Here is a 21,732-nt window from a genome sequence, read left to right as displayed (position 1 = left end):
TGCCAGGCCAGTATTAAATGTTTAATGCATTGCAGAAGTGGGATTATAAGAAAGAAAATTTTGAGGTTTTTTCCCTCTCTCATTTTTTTTTTTTTTTTTTTTTCTTTTCCCCTTTACCTCAGAGTGGCTTAAGCTTGCTGCAGACATGAATGTCCAGACCTTGATTACAAGTGTGGACCAGCTTGCCGCTCGTGTGCAGAGTATACAAGATTATGTTATCAGAAATCCTAGGTCTGAACCCAAGATTCCGATTCCTGAACTGTTTTCAGGAGACCGATTTAAGTGTAGGAATTTCAGGAATAATTGTAAATTGTTTTTGTCCCTGAAACCTTGTTCGTCTGGAGACTCTGCTCAACAAGTAAAAATTGTTATTTCATTCTTACGGGGTGACCCTCAAGATTGGGCTTTTTCGTTGGCGCCAGGAGATCCGGCATTGGCTGATATTGATGCGTTTTTTCTGGCGCTCGGTTTACTTTATGAGGAACCCAATCTTGAGATTCAGGCAGAGAAAGCCTTGCTGGCTATGTCTCAGGGCCAGGACGAGGCTGAGGTGTATTGCCAAAAATTTCGGAAATGGTCCGTGCTGACACATTGGAACGAGTGTGCACTGGCCGCTAATTTTAGAAATGGCCTTTCTGAGGCCATTAAGAATGTTATGGTGGGTTTTCCCATTCCCACAGGTCTGAATGATACCATGTCCCTGGCTATTCAAATTGACCGGCGGTTGCGGGAGCGCAAAACCGCAAATTCCCTCATGTTGTTGTCTGAACAGACACCTGATGTGATGCAATGTGATAGAAAAACCGCAAATTCCCTCATGGTGTTGTCTGAACGGACACCTGATTTGATGCAATGTGATAGAATCTTGACTAGAAATGAGAGGAAAATTCATAGACGCCGGAATGGCTTGTGCTACTACTGTGGTGATTCTACACATGTTATCTCAGCATGCTCTAAACGTATATCTAAGGTTGTTAGTCCTGTCACCGTTGGTAATTTGCATCCTAAGTTTATTCTGTCTGTAACTTTGATTTGCTCACTGTCATCTTATCCTGTCATGGCGTTTGTAGATTCAGGTGCTGCCCTGAGTCTTATGGATCTCTCATTTGCTAAGCGCTGTGGTTTTATTCTTGAACCATTAGAAAATCCTATCCCTCTTAGGGGTATTGATGCTACGCCATTGGCAGAAAATAAACCGCAGTATTGGACACAGGTTACCATGTGCATGACTCCTGAACACCGCGAGGTGATACGTTTTCTCGTTCTACATAAAATGCATGATTTGGTTGTTTTGGGGCTGCCATGGTTACAGACCCATAATCCAGTCCTTGACTGGAAGGCTATGTCAGTGTCTAGTTGGGGCTGTCGTGGTATTCATGAGGATTCCCTGCCTGTGTCTATTGCTTCTTCTACGCCTTCGGAAGTTCCGGAGTATTTGTCTGACTATCAGGATGTCTTTAGCGAGTCCAGGTCCAGTGCATTGCCTCCTCATAGGGAATGTGACTGTGCAATAGATTTGATTCCAGGCAGTAAATTTCCTAAGGGAAGACTGTTTAATCTGTCGATACCTGAACATACCGCTATGCGTTCATATATCAAGGAGTCTCTGGAGAAAGGACACATCCGTCCGTCTTCTTCCCCTCTTGGTGCGGGATTCTTTTTTGTGGCTAAAAAGGACGGATCTTTGAGGCCTTGTATTGACTATCGGCTTTTAAATAAGATCACTGTCAAATTTCAGTATCCTTTGCCGCTGTTGTCTGACTTGTTTGCCCGGATTAAAGGTGCCAAGTGGTTTACCAAGATAGACCTTCGTGGTGCGTACAACCTTGTGCGCATTAAGCAAGGAGATGAATGGAAAACCGCATTCAATACGCCCGAAGGTCATTTTGAGTACTTGGTGATGCCTTTTGGGCTCTCTAATGCCCCTTCAGTTTTTCAGTCCTTTATGCATGACATTTTCCGGAACTATCTGGATAAATTTTTGATCGTTTATCTGGATGATATTCTGTTTTTTTCTGATAATTGGGACTCGCATGTGGAGCAGGTCAGGATGGTCTTTAAAATTTTGCGTGAAAATTCTTTGTTTGTCAAGGGCTCAAAGTGTCTTTTTGGTGTACAGAAGGTTCCCTTTTTGGGGTTCATTTTTTCCCCTTCTGCTGTGGAGATGGACCCAGTCAAGGTCCGAGCTATTCTTGATTGGACTCAGCCCTCGTCAGTTAAGAGTCTTCAGAAGTTCTTGGGTTTCGCTAACTTCTACCGTCGTTTTATCGCTAACTTTTCTAGCATTGTGAAACCTTTGACGGATATGACCAAGAAGGGCTCCGATGTGGTTAATTGGGCTCCTGCTGCCGTGGAGGCTTTCCAGGAGTTGAAACGTCGGTTTACTTCGGCGCCTGTTTTGTGCCAGCCTGATGTCTCGCTTCCCTTTCAGGTTGAGGTGGATGCTTCAGAGATTGGAGCAGGGGCCGTTTTGTCGCAGAGAGGCCCTGGTTGCTCTGTTATGAGACCTTGCGCCTTTTTCTCTAGGAAGTTTTCGCCTGCGGAGCGAAATTATGATGTGGGCAATCGGGAGTTGTTGGCCATGAAATGGGCATTTGAGGAGTGGCGTCATTGGCTCGAGGGTGCTAAGCATCGTGTGGTGGTCTTGACTGATCACAAAAATCTGATGTATCTCGAGTCTGCTAAACGCCTGAATCCTAGACAGGCCCGCTGGTCATTGTTTTTCTCCCGTTTTGACTTTGTTGTCTCGTATTTACCAGGTTCAAAAAATGTGAAGGCCGATGCTCTTTCCAGGAGCTTTGTGCCTGATGCTCCTGGAGTCGCTGAACCTGTTGGTATTCTTAAGGATGGTATTATCTTGTCAGCTATTTCTCCTGATCTGCGACGTGTGTTGCAGAGATTTCAGGCTGATAGGCCTGATTCTTGTCCACCTGACAGACTGTTTGTGCCTGATAAGTGGACCAGCAGAGTCATTTCCGAGGTTCATTCCTCGGTGTTGGCAGGTCACCCAGGAATTTTTGGCACCAGAGATCTGGTGGCCAGATCCTTTTGGTGGCCTTCCTTGTCTAGGGATGTGCGGTCATTTGTACAGTCCTGTGGGACTTGTGCTCGAGCTAAGCCTTGCTGTTCTCGTGCCAGCGGGTTGCTCTTGCCCTTGCCTGTCCCTAAGAGACCTTGGACACATATCTCCATGGATTTCATTTCTGATCTTCCGGTGTCTCAAGGCATGTCTGTTATCTGGGTGATATGTGATCGCTTCTCCAAGATGGTCCATTTGGTTCCTTTGCCTAAGCTGCCTTCCTCTTACGATCTGGTTCCTGTGTTTTTCCAGAACGTGGTTCGTTTGCACGGCATCCCTGAGAATATTGTGTCAGACAGAGGATCCCAGTTCGTTTCCAGATTCTGGCGATCCTTTTGTAGTAGGATGGGCATTGACTTGTCGTTTTCGTCTGCTTTCCATCCTCAGACTAATGGACAGACGGAGCGAACTAATCAGACTTTGGAGGCTTATTTGAGGTGTTTTGTCTCTGCTGATCAGGACGATTGGGTGACCTTCTTGCCGTTGGCTGAGTTTGCCCTTAATAATCGGGCTAGTTCCGCCACCTTGGTTTCGCCGTTTTTCTGCAACTCTGGTTTCCACCCTCGTTTTTCTTCGGGCCATGTGGAACCTTCTGACTGCCCTGGGGTGGATTCTGTGGTGGATAGGTTGCAGCGGATCTGGAATCTTGTGGTGGACAACTTGAAGTTGTCACAGGAGAGGGCTCAGCGCTTTGCCAACCGCCGCCGCGGTGTGGGTCCCCGACTACGTGTTGGGGATTTGGTGTGGCTTTCTTCCCGCTTTGTTCCTATGAAGGTTTCCTCTCCCAAATTTAAACCTCGTTTTATTGGTCCTTACAAGATATTGGAAATCCTTAATCCGGTATCCTTTCGCCTGGATCTTCCTGTGTCGTTTGCTATCCACAACGTATTTCATAGGTCCTTGTTGCGGCGGTACGTTGTGCCTGTGGTTCCTTCTGCTGAGCCTCCTGCTCCGGTGTTGGTTGAGGGCGAGTTGGAGTACGTGGTGGAGAAGATCTTGGATTCTCGTCTCTCCAGGCGGAGGCTTCAGTACCTGGTCAAGTGGAAGGGCTATGGTCAGGAAGATAATTCCTGGGTGGTCGCCTCTGATGTTCATGCGGCCGATTTAGTTCGTGCCTTTCACGCCGCTCGTCCTGATCGCCCTGGTGGTCGTGGTGAGGGTTCGGTGACCCCTCACTAAGGGGGGGGTACTGTTGTGATTTTGCTTTTTGCTCCCTCTAGTGGTCATTAGTGATTTGACTCTGGAGCTTCTGTCTTTTCCTATATCCTCACCTGGGCCGTTAGTTCAGGGGCGTTGCTATATAAGCTCCCTGGACCTTCAGTTCAATGCCTGGCATCGTTGAAATCAGAGCTAATCTGTTGTGCTCTTGTCCTATGATCCTGGTTCCTGTATTTCAAGCTAAGTCTGCTTCCGTGCTTTTTGCTTTTGTTTTGTTTGGTATTTTTGTCCAGCTTGTTCCAATCTGTATCCTGACATTTGCTGGAAGCTCTAGGGGGCTGGTGTTCTCCCCCCGGACCGTTAGACGGTTCGGGGGTTCTTGAATCTCCAGCGTGGATTTTTATAGGGTTTTTGTTGACCAGATAAGTTATCTTGCTATATTCTGCTATTAGTAAGCTGGCCTCTCTTTGCTGAACCTGGTTCATTTCTGTGTTTGTCATTTCCTCTTACCTCACCGTTATTATTTGTGGGGGGCTTGTATCTTGCTTTGGGGTCCCTTTCTCTGGAGGCAAGAGAGGTCTTTGTTTTCTTCTCCTAGGGGTAGTTAGATTCTCCGGCTGGCGCGAGTCATCTAGCGATCCGTAGGCATGATCCCCGGCTACTTCTAGTGTTGGCGTTAGGAGTAGCTATTTGGTCAACCCAGTTACCACAGCCCTATGAGCTGGATTTTTGAATCTCGCAGACTTACACGTTTCTCTGAGACCCTGTCCACTGGGGTCATAACAGCCACCCTGGAATTTTTGGTACCAGAGATTTGGTGGCCAGGTCCTTCTGGTGGCCTTCCCTGTCTCGGGATGTGCGTACCTTTGTACAGTCTTGTGATGTTTGTGCTCGGGCCAAGCCTTGCTGTTCTCGGGCTAGTGGATTGTTGTTGTCCTTGCCTATTCCGAAGAGGCCGTGGACGCACATCTCTATGGACTTTATCTCGGATCTCCCGGTTTCTCAGAAAATGTCCGTCATTTGGGTGGTGTGTGACCGTTTTTCTAAGATGGTTCATTTGGTACCCTTGCCCAAATTGCCTTCTTCATCGGAGTTGGTTCCTTTATTTTTTCAGAATGTGGTTCGCTTACATGGTATCCCGGAAAACATCGTGTCTGACAGAGGATCTCAATTTGTGTCTAGGTTCTGGCGAGCGTTCTGTGCCAGGATGGGCATTGATTTGTCTTTTTCATCTGCGTTCCATCCTCAGACTAATGGCCAGACGGAGCGAACTAATCAGACCTTGGAGACGTATTTGAGGTGTTTTGTGTCTGCTGATCAGGATGATTGGGTCGCCTTTTTGCCGTTGGCAGAGTTTGCTCTCAATAATCGGGCCAGTTCTGCTACTCTGGTTTCTCCTTTCTTTTGCAATTCAGGGTTTCACCCTCGTTTTTCGTCTGGTCAGGTGGAGTCTTCGGATTGTCCTGGAGTGGATTCTGTGGTGGATAGACTGCACCGGATTTGGAGTCATGTGGTGGACAATTTGAAGTTGTCTCAGGAGAAGACTCAGCAGTTTGCTAATCGTCATCGTCGTGTGGGTCATCATCTCCGTGTTGGAGACTTGGTGTGGTTGTCTTCTCCTTTTGTCCCTATGAAGGTCTCTTCTCCTAAGTTCAAACCTCGGTTCATAGGTCCTTATAGGATTTTGGAGATTCTTAATCCTGTATCTTTTCGTTTGGACCTTCCAGCATCTTTCACCATTCATAATGTTTTCCATAGGTCGTTGTTGCGGAGGTACGAGGTACCGGTTGTTCCTTCTGTTGAGCCTCCTGCTCCTGTGCTGGTGGAGGGTGAATTGGAGTATGTTGTGGAGATTTTGGACTCTCGTATTTCCAGACGGAGACTTCAATATCTGGTTAAATGGAAGGGATACGGTCAGGAGGATAATTCTTGGGTGACTGCCTCTGATGTTCATGCCTCTGATTTGGTTCGCGCCTTTCATAGGGCGCATCCAGATCGCCCTGGTGGTTCTCATGAGGGTTCGGTGCCCCCTCCTTAAGGGGGGGGTACTGTTGTGAATTCTGTTTTTGGCTCCCTCTGGTGGCTACTGGTGGTACTGGTTGACTTTGGTCTTGTGTTTCCAGTGCACCTGTTTTCATCAGGAAATTGGGAGTTTCCTATTTAGTCTGGCTTCTCAGTCACTCTAGTGCCGGCAATCAATGTTACCAGAGCATCTCTGTTGCTTGCTACCTGCTCCAAGTCTGCAATTCAGCTAAGTTGAAATCTTTGGCTTTTTGTGTTTGTTTTGTCCAACATGCATTTATATTTCTTGTGCTGCTGGAAGCTCTAGTGATCTGAAATTACTACTCCGGTGTCATGAGTTGATAACGGAGTTAAGGTAGTTTCAGGATGGCTGCTTAGGGTTTTGAGGTAACCGCGAAGTCCTCTTTTGTATTTTCATCTATCTAGTCAGAGGGCCTCACTTTGCTGAATCTATATTCATACTGCGTTTGTGTTTTCCTCTTACCTAACCGTTATTACATGTGGGGGGCTACTATAACTTTTGGGGTTTCCCTGGAGGCAAGCCAGGTCTGTGTATTCCTCTTATAGGGGTAGTTAGCTCTCCGGCTGGCGCGAGGTGTCTAGGGATACAACGTAGGCACACCCCCTGGCTATTTTTATTTGCGTGTTAGGTTCAGCATCGCGGTTACCTGAGATACCATCTTCCTAGAGCTAGTCCGTTTTTTGCCCATGTCCCTGCCATTGGGAATCATGACAGACCAGCCTGTGTGATCTAAATGTCCTACCATGGCCGGCAGCATATCCAGACTTGTCTTCCATTGAGTACATCTGGGACGTCATTGATCGGCAATTGTAAAAGGAGCTGCCAGTGGCGGATCTTGATGATTTTTGTGCCAAAGTGCATTCAGCTCAGCAGAATATTCCTAAAAACAACCATAAAACAGCCTCATTGATAGCATGCCAATATTTATTAAATTATGTTGGGCAGCCTGAAGATAGGTAAGTGCCCATCGAAGAGGGAGGTCTTTCCAACTCACAATCTTCAGTAGGAAACCAGAACACCTTTGATGCTCATCAGATTGCTTTTATTAACAATCCAGTCCAGCAATGCTTCGTATTTTCATGAATCCATTGTGTTATTACAGATGTATATTGACAGAATACTTGAGTACACCACCGTTTCGGTCCTAAGATTGGACATTCAGCACTGTGGTATTCTGTATGTAGAAAATGGAGAAAAGGTAGATCGGCACATCCAACGCTTAGGAATGTTTTCTGCCCACATTTATAAATGTTGGATGCAGCTCACGATCATTGTCCAGGAGGATCTTGGCTTACTTATAACGATAACATGCCAAGGTGTGTTTCTGCATGTGGCGCTAATACTCGATACTGAATAAATCGAGATGTTTTGAAAATTTTGTTTCCATTATTTCATCATTTGCAGAAAATTAACGCGTCTACCCAACCTGTAATTTCCATAACTCCACGACTTTTCTCTCTTGGTGCTACAATTCCAATGTTAAGGAGTCTGGATATGTATATATTGCAGTATATAGTACAAGCAATCAATCACAAGTTCAGGTCCTCTAGTCGTATTACAGAAATAAGTAAAAGTTTCTAAAAATATAACAAAAATAAATAAAAAGCATAAAAGTTTGAATCACCCACACTTTTTCAAGTAAAAAAAAAAAACAAACAGAAAAAATCCTTATACAGTATTGCACCATCCGTTAAAATCTGATCTATGAAACTATAAAATTAATTGATCCATACGCCAAATGATCTACAGAAAAAGAAAGTGGAATCACCCAAATTGGAATTTTTTCATAACTTAAAATTCTCCCAAAAAATGGAATAAAAAATCAATTAAAATGTAAGGACCAATAAAAACTTTAGCTCATCACGCAACAAAAGCCAAGCCCTTACATAGCTCCATCAACGGAAAAATGAGACTATTACGGGGTTCAGAAAATGGTGACACAAACCAATTTTTTTTTTAACGAACTTCAGAATATTTTTGAATCACTAAAATGTTAAAAAATGCACAAGATTGGTTTCTCCGAAATCTGACGTGAAGAATCCTGTTGCTAGGTCGTTTTTACAGCACAACAAATTTAGTAAAAATTAAGCACAAAAACAGAGATTAAATTAACATTTTTCACCATTTTATCCATGTTGCATTTTTTTCCCCCTTTTTTCAGTTTATTATATGTTGTCATTAAAAATTAGAACTCATCCCATAAAAAACAAGACTTCATATTGATGGAAAAAAACACAAAAAAAGTTAATGCTCATGGAAACGAGGGTAAAATAAACAAAAATGGAAAAATAAAAATTTGCCTTTTCAGGACGAGGTTAATGTTATTAATGATTGATGTAATTGCTGACTGACATATATATTTGGTAGAAGAAAAGCTATGGATATGACATAGGAAGATTTATACTTATTGTGTTGTGTATCTCTCGTATCTGTGATCAATGACTACATTGCATTTTGCTGCACAGTAAAAATGTCATTTTTACAAATTGCAGACTTGGAATATGGACACTACATATAGACTGAATCAATATAAGCGCTATTTTGTCTATAGGCTTGATGTTCTCCATAACCATAAAAAAGTTCTGTGCTAAGAAAAACATTGGATCAATCAAAATATAATGGAATCATATCCATATCTGTCGTTTCAACAAACGTTGAATCAATACTGTAAGAATATATAGCCAAATTTGTAATACAGTTGTGCTCAAAAGTTTACATACCCCGGCAGAATTTTTGCTTTCTTGGCCTTTTTCCAGAGAATATGAATCATAACACCAAAACTTTTTCTCCACTCATGGTTAGCGGTTGGGTGAAGCCATTTATTGTCATTTGTCATTTATTGTGGAATAAAACTTTTTTTAAAAAATTTTCTCTCTTCGCTGAGATATTGTCAATTAAAGTACTTGGCACCAAATGAGTTAATTTTTTTTAAGTCAACTTTTTTTTTATATCAGCTCTCCTGATTACTGAGAGTGTTAGTAATCACACTTATATCTGCAGTGAGCTACCCCTCACATTGACTTATGCAGGAGGTTAGACCTGGAGATCAGGGCTGTATTATTATATCTCACACACTGACAAACCTGCTCTAAGCTATGATGTGGGCGTGTTCTTCTTTCCTTAGTGTGTTGCTGCCTGCTTATGATTGGGCAGCATCATACAGGGGGAAGAAGCACACACCCCCAGTTAAAACTGTCTGACAACACCCACTTGAATTTAAAGAAAATTAACTCATTAATACTCTAGATGCTAATATCGGCAATATATCCTAATATCAACAGATTATCACTAGAGGATCAGCACTGATTGAAAGCTTTCTGTGTACACTGTGTGTAGGCAGAAAGCTGTTAATCCGTGGTGTAGGCGGAGTTATACAGAGGTCAGCATTCAGATTACTGGTAGATATGCAGCATATAAAACAGTGATTTTATCAAAAGTACACTAAGTAGCCTAATGTGACATTTCTGGAATCAGGGTCTCTGCCCCTACATCTTTCTGCTTTCAGATCGGCCAGTAAATACCTGGTGACAGATTCTCTTTAAGGCAAGGACCTCAAGATGAATAAGGGTTTCCACTTGTTTATTTTATTTATGACGTTCACTATGAGAGACAATAAGAGATGAGTAAATGCATTTTCTGGATCTTGCTAAAGCGGACGGGTCAGTAATCTGTCCCACTGGACTTCAGCGTTGCACACACGACATCATGCCGGGATGGCTAATCAACAGCGGAGCCGCAAATGCCATCAGGCAGGAGGCTTCTGCCCGGCAGCCACCGAATACTGACCTTGACGTTAGACAAGGACCCTTAAATTGATTTGCTTATATGTAGAGACAAAAGTACTAAAGTCCTAAAAACAATGGTTTTTTTTCAGATTTTTCTCAATTTATCAAATGGCAAAAGAAAATTTTGAATTCTTAGGGTTTTTTTTACTTTTTTTATTTTGATACTACTTTTTTTTTAACTCTTTTGAGGAACTTCAACCTGTGATCTCTTGAATGCTGGTTGTTAGTTGTAAAGCGATGAGTCTCTCCCAAGTCTAGAATGGTTGAATTAAAAAAAAAAAAAAAAAAGTTTTTGGCTACAGATTGAGTGTGCTTGTGTCTATGTTCAGGAACGCCGACCTTTGGAGAGGACAACCAGTCAGCCGCTCATCTCAAATCTCCAACTACAGGAGAACTCTCTATACAGCACCAGCAAGAAGGCCTCAGCAGGTGAGGAGACCTAGCGGGTGACGTGGCTACAATATCTTATGACATGGAAACGGGTCAAGAACACAGTACTAGATGCATGCTTGTGCATATGTAGGAAACTAATGAGGTGAGAAGTCTTTGATGTGGTAGCGAGGAAGCTTTGTGCCGGAGATGAGAAGCTGCATTCGGCAGGTGCAGAGGAAAACTCTGTGCCGGCAATAGATAATATGCAGACGCTATAGACGAAGCATCTGCAGATGATGGCACGGCGGGGGACGAGATAATTATGGGGCAGGAGATGGGGGGTTTAATAGAAGCTGAATCATTTTCTAATTTCCTCTGGTCTCAGATCTTAAAGGACAATGACCTGATTAGAAGAGCGTCTGCGCCCAAGTGCTAGACAAATGTTATGAATTTGGCTGGAAAACTGTCCACCGTAATATTACAAATAGAAACAAGCAACCAAAAGTTATGCTTGAAACATCATTTATTGATATGGTCTAAAAACGTGTAGAAAAAGACATAACACTAGGCCTACGCGCGTATCGAGCATTTCCATGCCCTGAATAATAGCACTGTTTTGTAACACATGATTTTCTCACATACTAAAGAGCATGTTAATCGTTCCGTTTCTATCCACCCATGATTCTATTCAGAACCAATACCATGTAACCACATATTAAACCAATTCATATTTCTCTCCTATAAACTGGGACATAAATCCACGACATTGCCAAAAACTACCCATAATTACACAATATAATGCACATAACCATTAATATAATGCAACTAGATGGTAGCTCGATTCTAACGCATCGGGTATTCTAGAACATGTATGTAGTTTATTTATGAAGATTTTAGAATAATACATTGAATACACAGGATTCGGACTGCGCCTGTCGCTGATTGTTCGCGGCCGGCCATGTAGTATATAACAGCCCACGTAGTATATAGCACAGCCACGTAGTATATAGCACAGCCCACGGAGTATATAGCACAGCCACGTAGTATATAACACAGCCCACAGAGTATATAGCACAGCCCATGGAGTGTATAACAGCCCACATAGCATATAACACAGCCACGTAGATTATAACAGCCCACGTAGCATATAAGACAGCTCACGTAGTATATAACAGCCCACGCATGCAGTATATAACAAAGCCCACGTAGTGTATAACACAGGCCATGTAGTGTATAACACAGCCCACGTAGTGTATAACACAGCCCACGTAGTGTATAACACAGGCCACATAGTGTATAACTCAGCCCACGTAGTATATTGCACAGCCCACGTAGTATATAACACAGCCCACGTAGTGTATAACACAGCCCACGTAGTGTATAACTCAGCCCACATAGTATATTGCACAGCCCACGTAGTATATAGCACAGCCCACGCAGTATATTGCACAGCCCACGCAGAACATTGCACAGCCCACGTAGTACATTGCACAGCCCACGTAGTATATTGCACAGGCATGTAGTATATTGCACGGCCCACGTAGTATATTGCACAGCCCACGTAGTATATTGCACAGCCACATAGTATATTGGACAGCCCACGTAGTATATTGCACAGCCCACGTAGTATATAGCACAGCCCACGTAGTATATTGCACAGCCCACGTAGTATATTGCACAGCCCACGTAGTATATTGCACAGCCACGTATTATATTGCACAGCCCACGTATTATATTGCACAGCCCATGCAGTATATAGCAATGTGGGCATCATATCCCTGTTAAAGAAAAGAATTAAAATAAAAAATAGTTATATACTCACCTTCCGTTGGCCCCGGATCCAGGCGAAGCTGTTACCGACGCTCCTCGCGTGCTCCGCTCCCAAGAGTGCATTGCGGTCTCGCGAGATGATGACGTAGTGGTCTCGCGAGACCGCAATGCATGGAGAGGTCACCGGAGCGTCGCGAGGAGCGGGGAAGGCCTGATCTGAGGGGCCGACGGACGGTGAGTATATAACTTTTTTTTTTTAAATTATTTTTAACATTAGATCTTTTAACTATTGATGCTGCATAGGCAGCATGAATAGTAAAAAGTTGGTCACACAGGGTTAATAGCAGCGGTAACCGAGTGCGTTACCCGCGGCATAACACGGTCCGCTGCGGCTGCCAGTAACCCTGTGTGAGCGCTGATTGTAGGAGAGTATGGAGCGGGCACTGACTGCGGGGAGTAAGGAGCGGCCATTTTGCCCCCGGACTGTGCTCGTCGCTGATTGGTCGTGGCCGTTTTGCCGCGACCAATCAGCGACTTGGATTTCCATGACAGACAGAGGCCGCGACCAATGAATATCCGTGACAGACAGACAGACAGAAGGACAGACGGAAGTGACCCTTAGACAATTATATAGTAGACTAGATGGTGGCCCGATTCTAACGCATCGGGTATTCTAGAATATGTATGTCCGCGTAGTATATTGCCCAGCCACGTAGTATATTGCCCAGCCACGTAGTGTATTGCCCAGTGACGTAGTATACAGCACAGAGCCACGTAGTATATTGCCCAGCGACGTAGTATATTGCTCAGTGACGAAGTATATTGCCCAGCCACGTAGTATATTGCTCAGTGACGAAGTATATTGCCCAGTTACATTGTATATTGCCCAGTGACGTAGTATACAGCACAGAGCCACGTAGTATATTGCCCAGCTACGTAGTATATTGCCCAGCCACGTATGACACAGGTTAAAAAAATTAAAAATAAACATATACTCACCTTCCGCAGGCGCTTTGTAGCTCTGTCGCCTGTGTGGGGTGCAGGCGGCAGCTTCCGGTCCCAGGGTGTGATGACGTCGCGGTCACGTGACCGTGTCGCGGTCACATGACCGTGATGTCACGGCAGGTCCTTGTCGCGCAGGACCTGTGATGACGTCGCGGTCACATGACCGTGTAGCGGTCACATGACGTCGCGGTCACATGACCGTGACGTCATGGCAGGTCCTTCTGCCAGACCATCCTTGCCACCGGAACGTGCCGCTTGCATCGCGAGGAGCGGGAAAGGTGGAGTAGGTGAGTATATAATCATTTTTTATTTTTTTAATTATTTTTAACATTAGATGTTTTTACCATTGACGCTGCATAGGCTGCGTCAATAGTAAAAAACTTGGTCACACAGGGTTAATAGCAGCGGTAACGGAGTGCGTTACCCGCGGCATAACGCGGTCCGTTACCGCCGGCATTAACCCTGTGTGAGCGGTGACCGGAGGGGTGTATGCGGGCGACGGGCAGTGAGTGCGGGGAGTAAGGAGCGGCCATTTTCTTCCGGACAGTGCGCGTCGCTGATTGGTCGTGGCAATGGTCGTGGGCGTTTTGCCACGACCAATCAGCGACTTGGATTCCATGACAGACAGAGGCCGCGACCAATGAATATCCGGGACAGACAGACGGAAGTACCCCTTAGACAATTATATAGTAGGATAAGTCAGTTTTAAAATTCAGACCTAATAGGGCCCGAGTATCCATGCAAAGAATCCAGAAAACCTCACGGGTGCATGAGAGGGCAGACCTATCCTCTGCTCTCTCAATGCCACATATCTGCAAGCTGTCTGTTTCACCATTATGCATCTCTAAGAAGTCATAGAATCATAGAATGTGAGAGTTGGAAGGACCTTCAGGGTCATCATGTCCAATGCAGGACTCACTGAACCATCTCAGACACATGTCTGTCCACCCTCTGTTTGAAGACTTCCATTGAAGGAGAACTCACCTCCTCTTGTGGCAGCCTGTTCCACTCATTAATCACTATTTGTAGACAGCTGTTAAGTCTCCTCTTAGTCTTTTGTTCCGCGTAGGGCATTGTTTGCAGTCCGCTCCCCATCCTGGTTGCTCTTCTTTGAATTTGCTCCAGTTTTTTGTTTTTTTTTACAATGTGGTGCCCAGAACTGGACATAGTATTCTAGATGACCAAGTGGCATAGTAGACGTGAGAGTGATCTTTTATTAATATTTGGGTCTGCTTTTTCTACCGGAATCCTCACCTTCAGCTTTTTCTTGTAGGGCAACTTACATATTGAAGGTTACACGTTTTCCATGTGACTAAACAGACAAGACATGAGCAATTATAATTAGTAAATGTTTTAATCTCAGATGTGGCCTCAGTAACACTTGGGGTATAATTTATAGACATATGTATATATTGGCATAATCCACAGCGTGATGTCCCCCCACATTTATAACACCCCTTAAGAGATCACCGTGTGTCCTTACCTGTATCCGGACTACAGTACATGTCCAGTCAAATTAGATAGTGCTGTACAATGGCTGCTTTCTTCAACAAACACCTTGTCACGGGTTCTGTCCAGTATAGCAGCTTGCGCCATTAATTATTATTTATTATTATTATACATTTTTATAGCGTCATTATTCCATGGCGCTTTACATGTGAAAAGGGGGCAAATGTAGACAAATACATTAAACATGAGCAAAAAACAAGGCACACAGGTACATAAGGAGGGAGGACCCTGCCCACGAGGGCTCACAGTCTACGGGGATGGGTGAGGATACACTAGGAGAGGGTAGAGCTGGTTGTACGGTGGTTCAGTAGGTTGAGGATCACTGCAGGCTGTAGGCTTGTCGGAAGAGGTGAGTCTTCAGGTTCTTTTTGAAGTTTTCTATGGTAGGCGAGAGTCTGATGTGTTGGGGTAGAGAATTCCAGAGTATGGGGGAAGCACGGGAGAAGTCTTGGATGCGGTTGTGGGAAGAGGAGCTGAGAGGGGAGTAGAGGAGGAGGTCTTGAGAGGATCGAAGGTTGCATGTAGGTAAGTACCAGGAGACCATGTCACAGATGTATGGAGGAGACAGGTTGTGGATGGCTTTGTATGTCATTGTAAGGGTTTTGAACTGGAGTCTCTGGGCGATAGGAAGCCAGTGAACGGCTTGGCATAGGGGAGAGGCTGGGGAATAGCGGGGAGACAGGTGGATTAGTCAGGCAGCAGAGTGTAGGATGGATTGGAGTGGTGCCAGAGTGCTAGAGGGGAGGCCAGAGAGTATGAGGTTGCAGTAGTCAAGGCGGGAGATGATAAGGGCGTGCACTAGTGTTTTTGTGATGTCACGGTCAAGGAATACATGGATCCGGGAAATATTTTTGAGTTTGAACGGCAGGAGGAGGCAAGGGCTTGTATATGTGGCTTGAAAGAGAAGGCAGAGTCGAGGATCACCCCGAGGCACCGGGCGTGTGGGACTGGGGAAAGTGAGCAGCCATTGACATTGATGGATAGGTCTGGTGGAGGGGTAGAGTGAGATGCTTGAAAGATGATGCATTCTGTTTTGTCCATGTTCAGTTTTAGAAAGCGAGCAGAAAAGAAGGCCGAGATAGCAGACAGACAGTGTGGGATTTTGGTGAGTAAGGAGGTGAAGTCAGGTCCGGATAGGTAGATCTGTGTGTCATCGGCGTAGAGATGATACTGCAAACCATGGGATTCTATGAGCTGTCCCAGGCAGAAGGTGTAGATGGAGAAGAGTAGGGGTCCCAGAACTGAGCCTTGGGGAACACTGACAGACAAGGGGCAAAGTGAGGAGGTGGTTTGGGGAGGGAGACACTGAATGTCCGATCTGTCAGATATGGTGGATATGGATAAAGCCGAACTGCAGTACTCATCACAACCTGTGGGAAAGTGTGGTGCTGTTTTTTGGATGAAAGCAGCTATAATATAACAAACTGGATCCGGACACACATCTATAATCTTCTTGTGGCTTCTTCTTGTTTCTAGGTGGCCAGTTTGCAGTGCGGGTGAGGCAGACAGACGCTTCGTCTCGCTGCAGACTGTCCGGTACATACACACTCCTAGCTGAAGGCAAATGTCTTTCTCTGAGAGATCGCCAAGCTGGAAATGTGATCTTCAGCTGGCCTTATCCATACCTGAGGAGGTTTGGACGAGACAAGGTGAGAAGAGCTTTTCTTAAAGACTCTGTCGGCACAAAATGACTGCTCAAAGCAAGCATAGGTGCTCATTGCACCCCAGCATTGGCCAAACAGTTCAGTGCAACGTCCCGCCTATTTGTTTTGCGTCTGTCCCCATCATCCTCCTCCATCCTTGATTGACAGATGTGGCTTTACAGGAGACAGGGGGCAAGGAGAAAGATGGAAAAGAAGTAGGTGGGAAGGTGCTTCAAGCTACGCGGCCACAACAAGGTTGCACTGAGCACTAATATTTGGTTTGAACAGTTATGCTTTCCTGACAAACTCTTCTTAATGAGATATTAAAAAAAGTTTTCTTTCATTAGTATAATCGGAAAAGTTGAATAAAGTGTCCTGTGAAGGGAATTACTGATAGGAAGGCCGGACAAATGTCTTCCGATATGTTTGAAGCAAAAACAGGTCCAAACTACTATCCTATTGGGTTGATCTACAGTAAGGATGGGTGGGCAGTTAATTTTGCCGAGGGGCCACATGAAAGGCTTTGACTGTTGTGGAGGGCCGAACCAATAGGCTGAAATTAATTCTGCTCATTATTATTATAAACATATTCATTATAATTATTATTTTATATTAATATTACTTGGATCACATAATATTGAGCAGAATTAAGTATGCAGACGCCCCCCTATATACCACTTGAGCACACACAACCCCCCTATATACATTGTGAGCCCCCCACAGCACTCTACATACAGTGTGAGCTCCCATTCAGTCTTCCTATATACAGTATGAGCCCTCACATAGCCCTCTATATAGACTGAGTCCCCACATAGCCCCCTATATACAGTATGAGCCCCCACATAGCCTCCCATATACTGTATGAGCCCCCACGTAGCGCTCCTATATACAGTGATAGTCCCCATGTAGCACTCCTGTATACAGTGTGGGTCCCCACATAGCTCCCCTATATACAGTATGAGTCCCCACATAGCCCCCATATACCTTATGAGCCCCCACATAGCCTCCTATATAAAGTATGAGCCCCCACATAGCCCCCCTATATACAGTATGAGCACCCAAATAGCCTTCTATATACAGTATGAGCCCCCACATAGCGCTCCTATATACAGTGTGAGTCCCCACATAGCCCCATATACCTTATGAGCCCCCACATAGCCTCCTACATAAAGTATGAGCCCCCACATAGCCTGCTATATACAGAATGAGCCCCCACGTAGCACTCCTATATACAATGTGAGTCCCCGCGTAGCCCCCTATATACATGATAAGCCCCTACATAGCTCCACTACATCCCTCCTAACTACCCTGAATTAACATCCTATCCCTAGTAATCCACATTACTCGTGAACATAACCACCCCCTTATATTATAATTGGCCTGGTGGTCAGCACCAATTGCAACTAGCCAAATATTTTAGCTGCAGTACGGTAGTCTATGTAATACAGTGGTGATCTGGGTCCACCATAGGGATAATACCACTTTATAGCCTCTCTCTGGCTAATATAGGGGTGAGGTATAACTGGGGAGCCCCTCTGTAAGATGCTGTTGGCCAATAAAGATCCTACTGAAAGAGGTTGCCTCATTGATACAATCCATTTAATGCTATGGTGATTGGGAGTTGGCGTAGTGTGCTGTCACAAAACGGCACTGTGTGGTAAGAGTTTGTTCCCTTCTCAGAAATATCTGGGAGATGAGGGTCTCACCTCTGGGACCCTCATCCATCTCGAGAATTAGTGTCTATACAAGATAGGTCCCCCATTCTTGAGAAAGCCGTGGTTCGTTTATGCCACATGCTTCCATAAATGTGTAAGGTAGGAATAAGCTTTTAATCGTTGCCATGTTTTCTGATCTTGGGTCTATGACAGAGATGTAAGGACTTTGCTCTTCTAGAAGGTTTCCCATGTCCATATATCACCAGTGGCTTCCAAGTAGATCATAAGCAGCAGTTTTATGTTAGCATTTTACCTGCTCTCTTCTTGGGTATGAACTTGTCTTCATCGTTCTCATTTCTCCCCACCAACAGACCATGTTTTCCTTCGAGGCCGGCCGCCGTTGTGCTTCAGGAGAAGGCAACTTTGAATTTGAGACAGCCCACGGAAGTCACATTTTCAATGCCATTGAATCCGCCATCAAAGCAAGTCGCAACGAGTCCTCGGCCAGCTATGACCACGAGGAAGCCTCCAATCTACCTCGTCAATCGGTTCGTTCAGCTTCTCTAGCAGTGGCTCCTTCACACTCAACTATGCCTTTGAAGAACAATGTGCCTGCCAACCAACCCGAGAGTGAATATGCCGTGCCGTTCGATAAAGTGGCGCAAAATCTTTTGGCTACAGGCTTCGGAGGTCTTCTTGGACCAAATGTTCCTCCACAGGCAAAATCAAGGAAGGTTCGCAAACCTGAGCATATTTATGACGAGCCAGAACTGACTCCGGTGTATGATGAGCCAGAGGGAATAAGGGTGGATGCCTGGAAAAGTCAAGCAACTGACGCCCATGAAATTGGCTATGAATATCCTTATTTACCAGGATGGGATGATTATGCAGTGCCCAGGGGAAAGGGAAAGGCCTGTCCAGAAGGGTCACAAAAACAAGAGGAGGAGTGGGGAACACAGGGTACGAATGACAGGGAATATGACAATATTACATTACGCGGGACAAAGGAAAGTTGAAAAACATTTATCAAATTCTCTAGAAAAACCTATATTTTCCCCTAGTGTTCGGTACAGAAAATTAATGTACATATTTTTTTCTGTTTTTAGAAGAAATCTGTCAACATGTTTTTGCTAATTATTCTGAGAGCAACATAATGTATGGGCAGAGACCCTGATTTCAGCGATGTGTGTCACTTGTTCAGCAGCTTTCTGTCGTTGAAATATAATTAGTGTTTTATTAGCAGCTGATTATTACTAGAGGACTAGTTGTAGATGTTTTATTAGCAGCTGATTATTACTAGAGGACTAGTTGTAGCGTGCAGAGCAGTCAGGCTAATCTATGTAACCCCGCCCCCACCGCTCATTGGCAGCTTGCTGACATTGTACACAAAAAACAGCCAATCAGTGGTGTGGGTGGGGTTATACACAGCTCAGCATTCAGAGAACACTGCTAGATCTGCACCAGAAAAAACAGGGATTCTATCAAAACTATGGCAAGTAGCCCAGTAAGTGACACATCACTGGAATCGGGGTCTTATCCCTTACATTATGCTGCTTTCGGATTAAATAGCAAAAACCTGATGACAAATTCCCTTTAATTAGTCAGTACAGTATTTATTGGGTACTCTTACTTTTCTTCAAGATTAGCCAAGTCAACATATGAACTACCAGTGTTGGATTAAGTTTAGCTGCACTTACTATTATTTATGCTTTCATTTATTTAGCATTTACTTGCAGGGTAGAAAATTGTCTTATTCTACAGTGGAAAATGTCAACAAGCTGGCTAGTTACTAGGAAAGGATATTATTAAGGTTAATGTTTGTATGTACTTAGTACTAAAACTCACTTGTGGGAACCCGATTCGCCAAACTACACAACTCATTACACCCCATACATATCAGACACATCTGTAGTATGGGCTGATGAACTCTACTACGTAGTATTTAGGAGTCAAGTTGCCTGTCCCAACTGGACAACCCCTGCCCCTTTTTCTCTTATTACCATATAGTCATAGAGGGGGTAACCTTCCGTAGACCCTTACTAATTAGTTATGATGGAGAGCCCAAAAAAGCTTTCTCTCCTTGGGTGTAACTGCAAGGTTAGCAGCCATAGCCGCAGCTATAGGGCCCTCTCGCACATAAGGAGCAGTCACTGATGACTATGGTAGATGGATGGGCATGGCTATCTGCATTATTTCTGTGCTGTGACATCATCATGGTGTTTCCTGTGCTCTGAAGTCATTGTGTACATGGGGATCTTCTTATGTGCTGTTCTATGATCATTATTGACTGGATTATGTATACGCAGGACTTCACTGTGTTCATTATGCCTGAGCTGTGACATTACTGTGTGCACCATTCCACAATTGTGACATCTTTGTGTGCATCATTGCGTTACTGTGAAATCATGTGTGCATCATCCCACTATTGTGAAATCACTGTGTTCATTTTCCTAATATTGCGACCTCACTGTGTGCATTATCCTACTAATATGACTTCACTATGTGCATCATCCCAACACTGTGTGCTTCATCCCACTGGTGTAGCATCACTGTGTTCTGCTGTGTGTACTCTGGCCCACCGCCTGTGTGAGTACTGTTCCAAAAAGCTGCTATGTGTACTCTGCACCCTCCACCTGTGGGAATACTGTGCCAAAAAGCCACTGTGTGTACTCTGCACCCTCCACCTGTGGGAGTACTGTGCCAAAAAGCCACTGTGTGTACTCTGCACCCTCCACCTGTGGGAGTACTGTGCCAAAAGCCACTGTGTGTACTCTGCACCCTCCACCTGTGGGAGTACTGTGCCAAAAGCCGCTGTGTGTACTCTGCACCCTCCACCTGTGGGAGTACTGTGCCAAAAGCCGCTGTGTGTACTCTGCACCCTCCACCTGTGGAAATACTGTGCCAAAAAGCCACTGTGTGTACTCTGCCCCCAATCCCCCGCCTGTGGGAGTACTGTGCCAAAAAGCCGCTGTGTGTACTCTGCACCCTCCACCTGTGGAAATACTGTGCCTAAAAGCCACTGTGTGTACTCTGCCCCCACTCTCCCGCCTGTGGGAGTACTGTGCCAAAAAGCCGCTGTGTGTACTCTGCACCCTCCACCTGTGGGAGTACTGTGCCAAAAGCCACTGTGTACTCTGCCCCCCACTCCCCCACCTGTGGGAGTACTGTGCCAAAAAGACGCTGTGTGTTTTCTAGTATTCTAGGAAATAATTTGCATCAGCCATCTTGTTGCCATTAGTAAGCTAAATAAATAATTTTTCAGGACTGCTATGTGTTTTCTAGTAGTGTTGCAAGTAAATAATTGGCATCACCCATCTCATTGCCATTTATAGGCCAAATAAATATTGTTTATGACCTCTGTGTGTTTTCTAGTTGTTTTGTAAATAAATAATTGCATCAGGAACACCTCTTTAGTAAGCCAAAGAAATATTTTTTCTGGACCTCTGTGTTTTTTTTTGGTAGGGTTGCAAATAAGTGGCATCGGCCATCTTATTGCCATCAGTATGCCAAAGAAATGATTTGTGGACCAGTGTGTTTTCTAGTGCTGTTTCAAACAAATCTACTTTGAGAGTAGAAATTAGAAAAATCACTTCCAAAAATAAGGAGAGCATCATACAGGGGACGTGGCCATGGTGGTGCTGGTGTAGCTGCTGATGGTGGTGGTGTAGCTGACGCAGGGAGAGGACGTGGTCATTCTGTACCTGTTACATGC

At 44.7% G+C, this 21,732-nt stretch overlaps 1 protein-coding gene across 1 annotated transcript in view; it reads left to right on the top strand.

Moving 5' to 3' along the window:
- The window catches only part of DOK2 (docking protein 2), a 48,818-nt gene extending 27,409 nt beyond the window's left edge, over positions 1 to 21,409 (top strand). The window contains exons 3-5 of the mRNA XM_077262137.1: positions 10,396 to 10,495; positions 16,199 to 16,371; positions 18,392 to 21,409. Of these exons, the coding sequence (XP_077118252.1) occupies positions 10,396 to 10,495; positions 16,199 to 16,371; positions 18,392 to 19,036 (918 nt within the window). The 3' untranslated portion in view covers positions 19,037 to 21,409. The remainder of the gene's footprint in view (positions 1 to 10,395; positions 10,496 to 16,198; positions 16,372 to 18,391) is intronic.
- The last annotated feature ends 323 nt before the right edge of the window (positions 21,410 to 21,732 follow it).

This window comes from Ranitomeya variabilis, chromosome 5 (assembly GCF_051348905.1).
Source record: "Ranitomeya variabilis isolate aRanVar5 chromosome 5, aRanVar5.hap1, whole genome shotgun sequence".
Classification (NCBI taxonomy): domain Eukaryota; kingdom Metazoa; phylum Chordata; class Amphibia; order Anura; family Dendrobatidae; genus Ranitomeya; species Ranitomeya variabilis.
The sequence above is the reverse complement of the archived record's forward strand: the minus strand, read 5'-3'. Positions and strand labels throughout refer to the sequence as shown.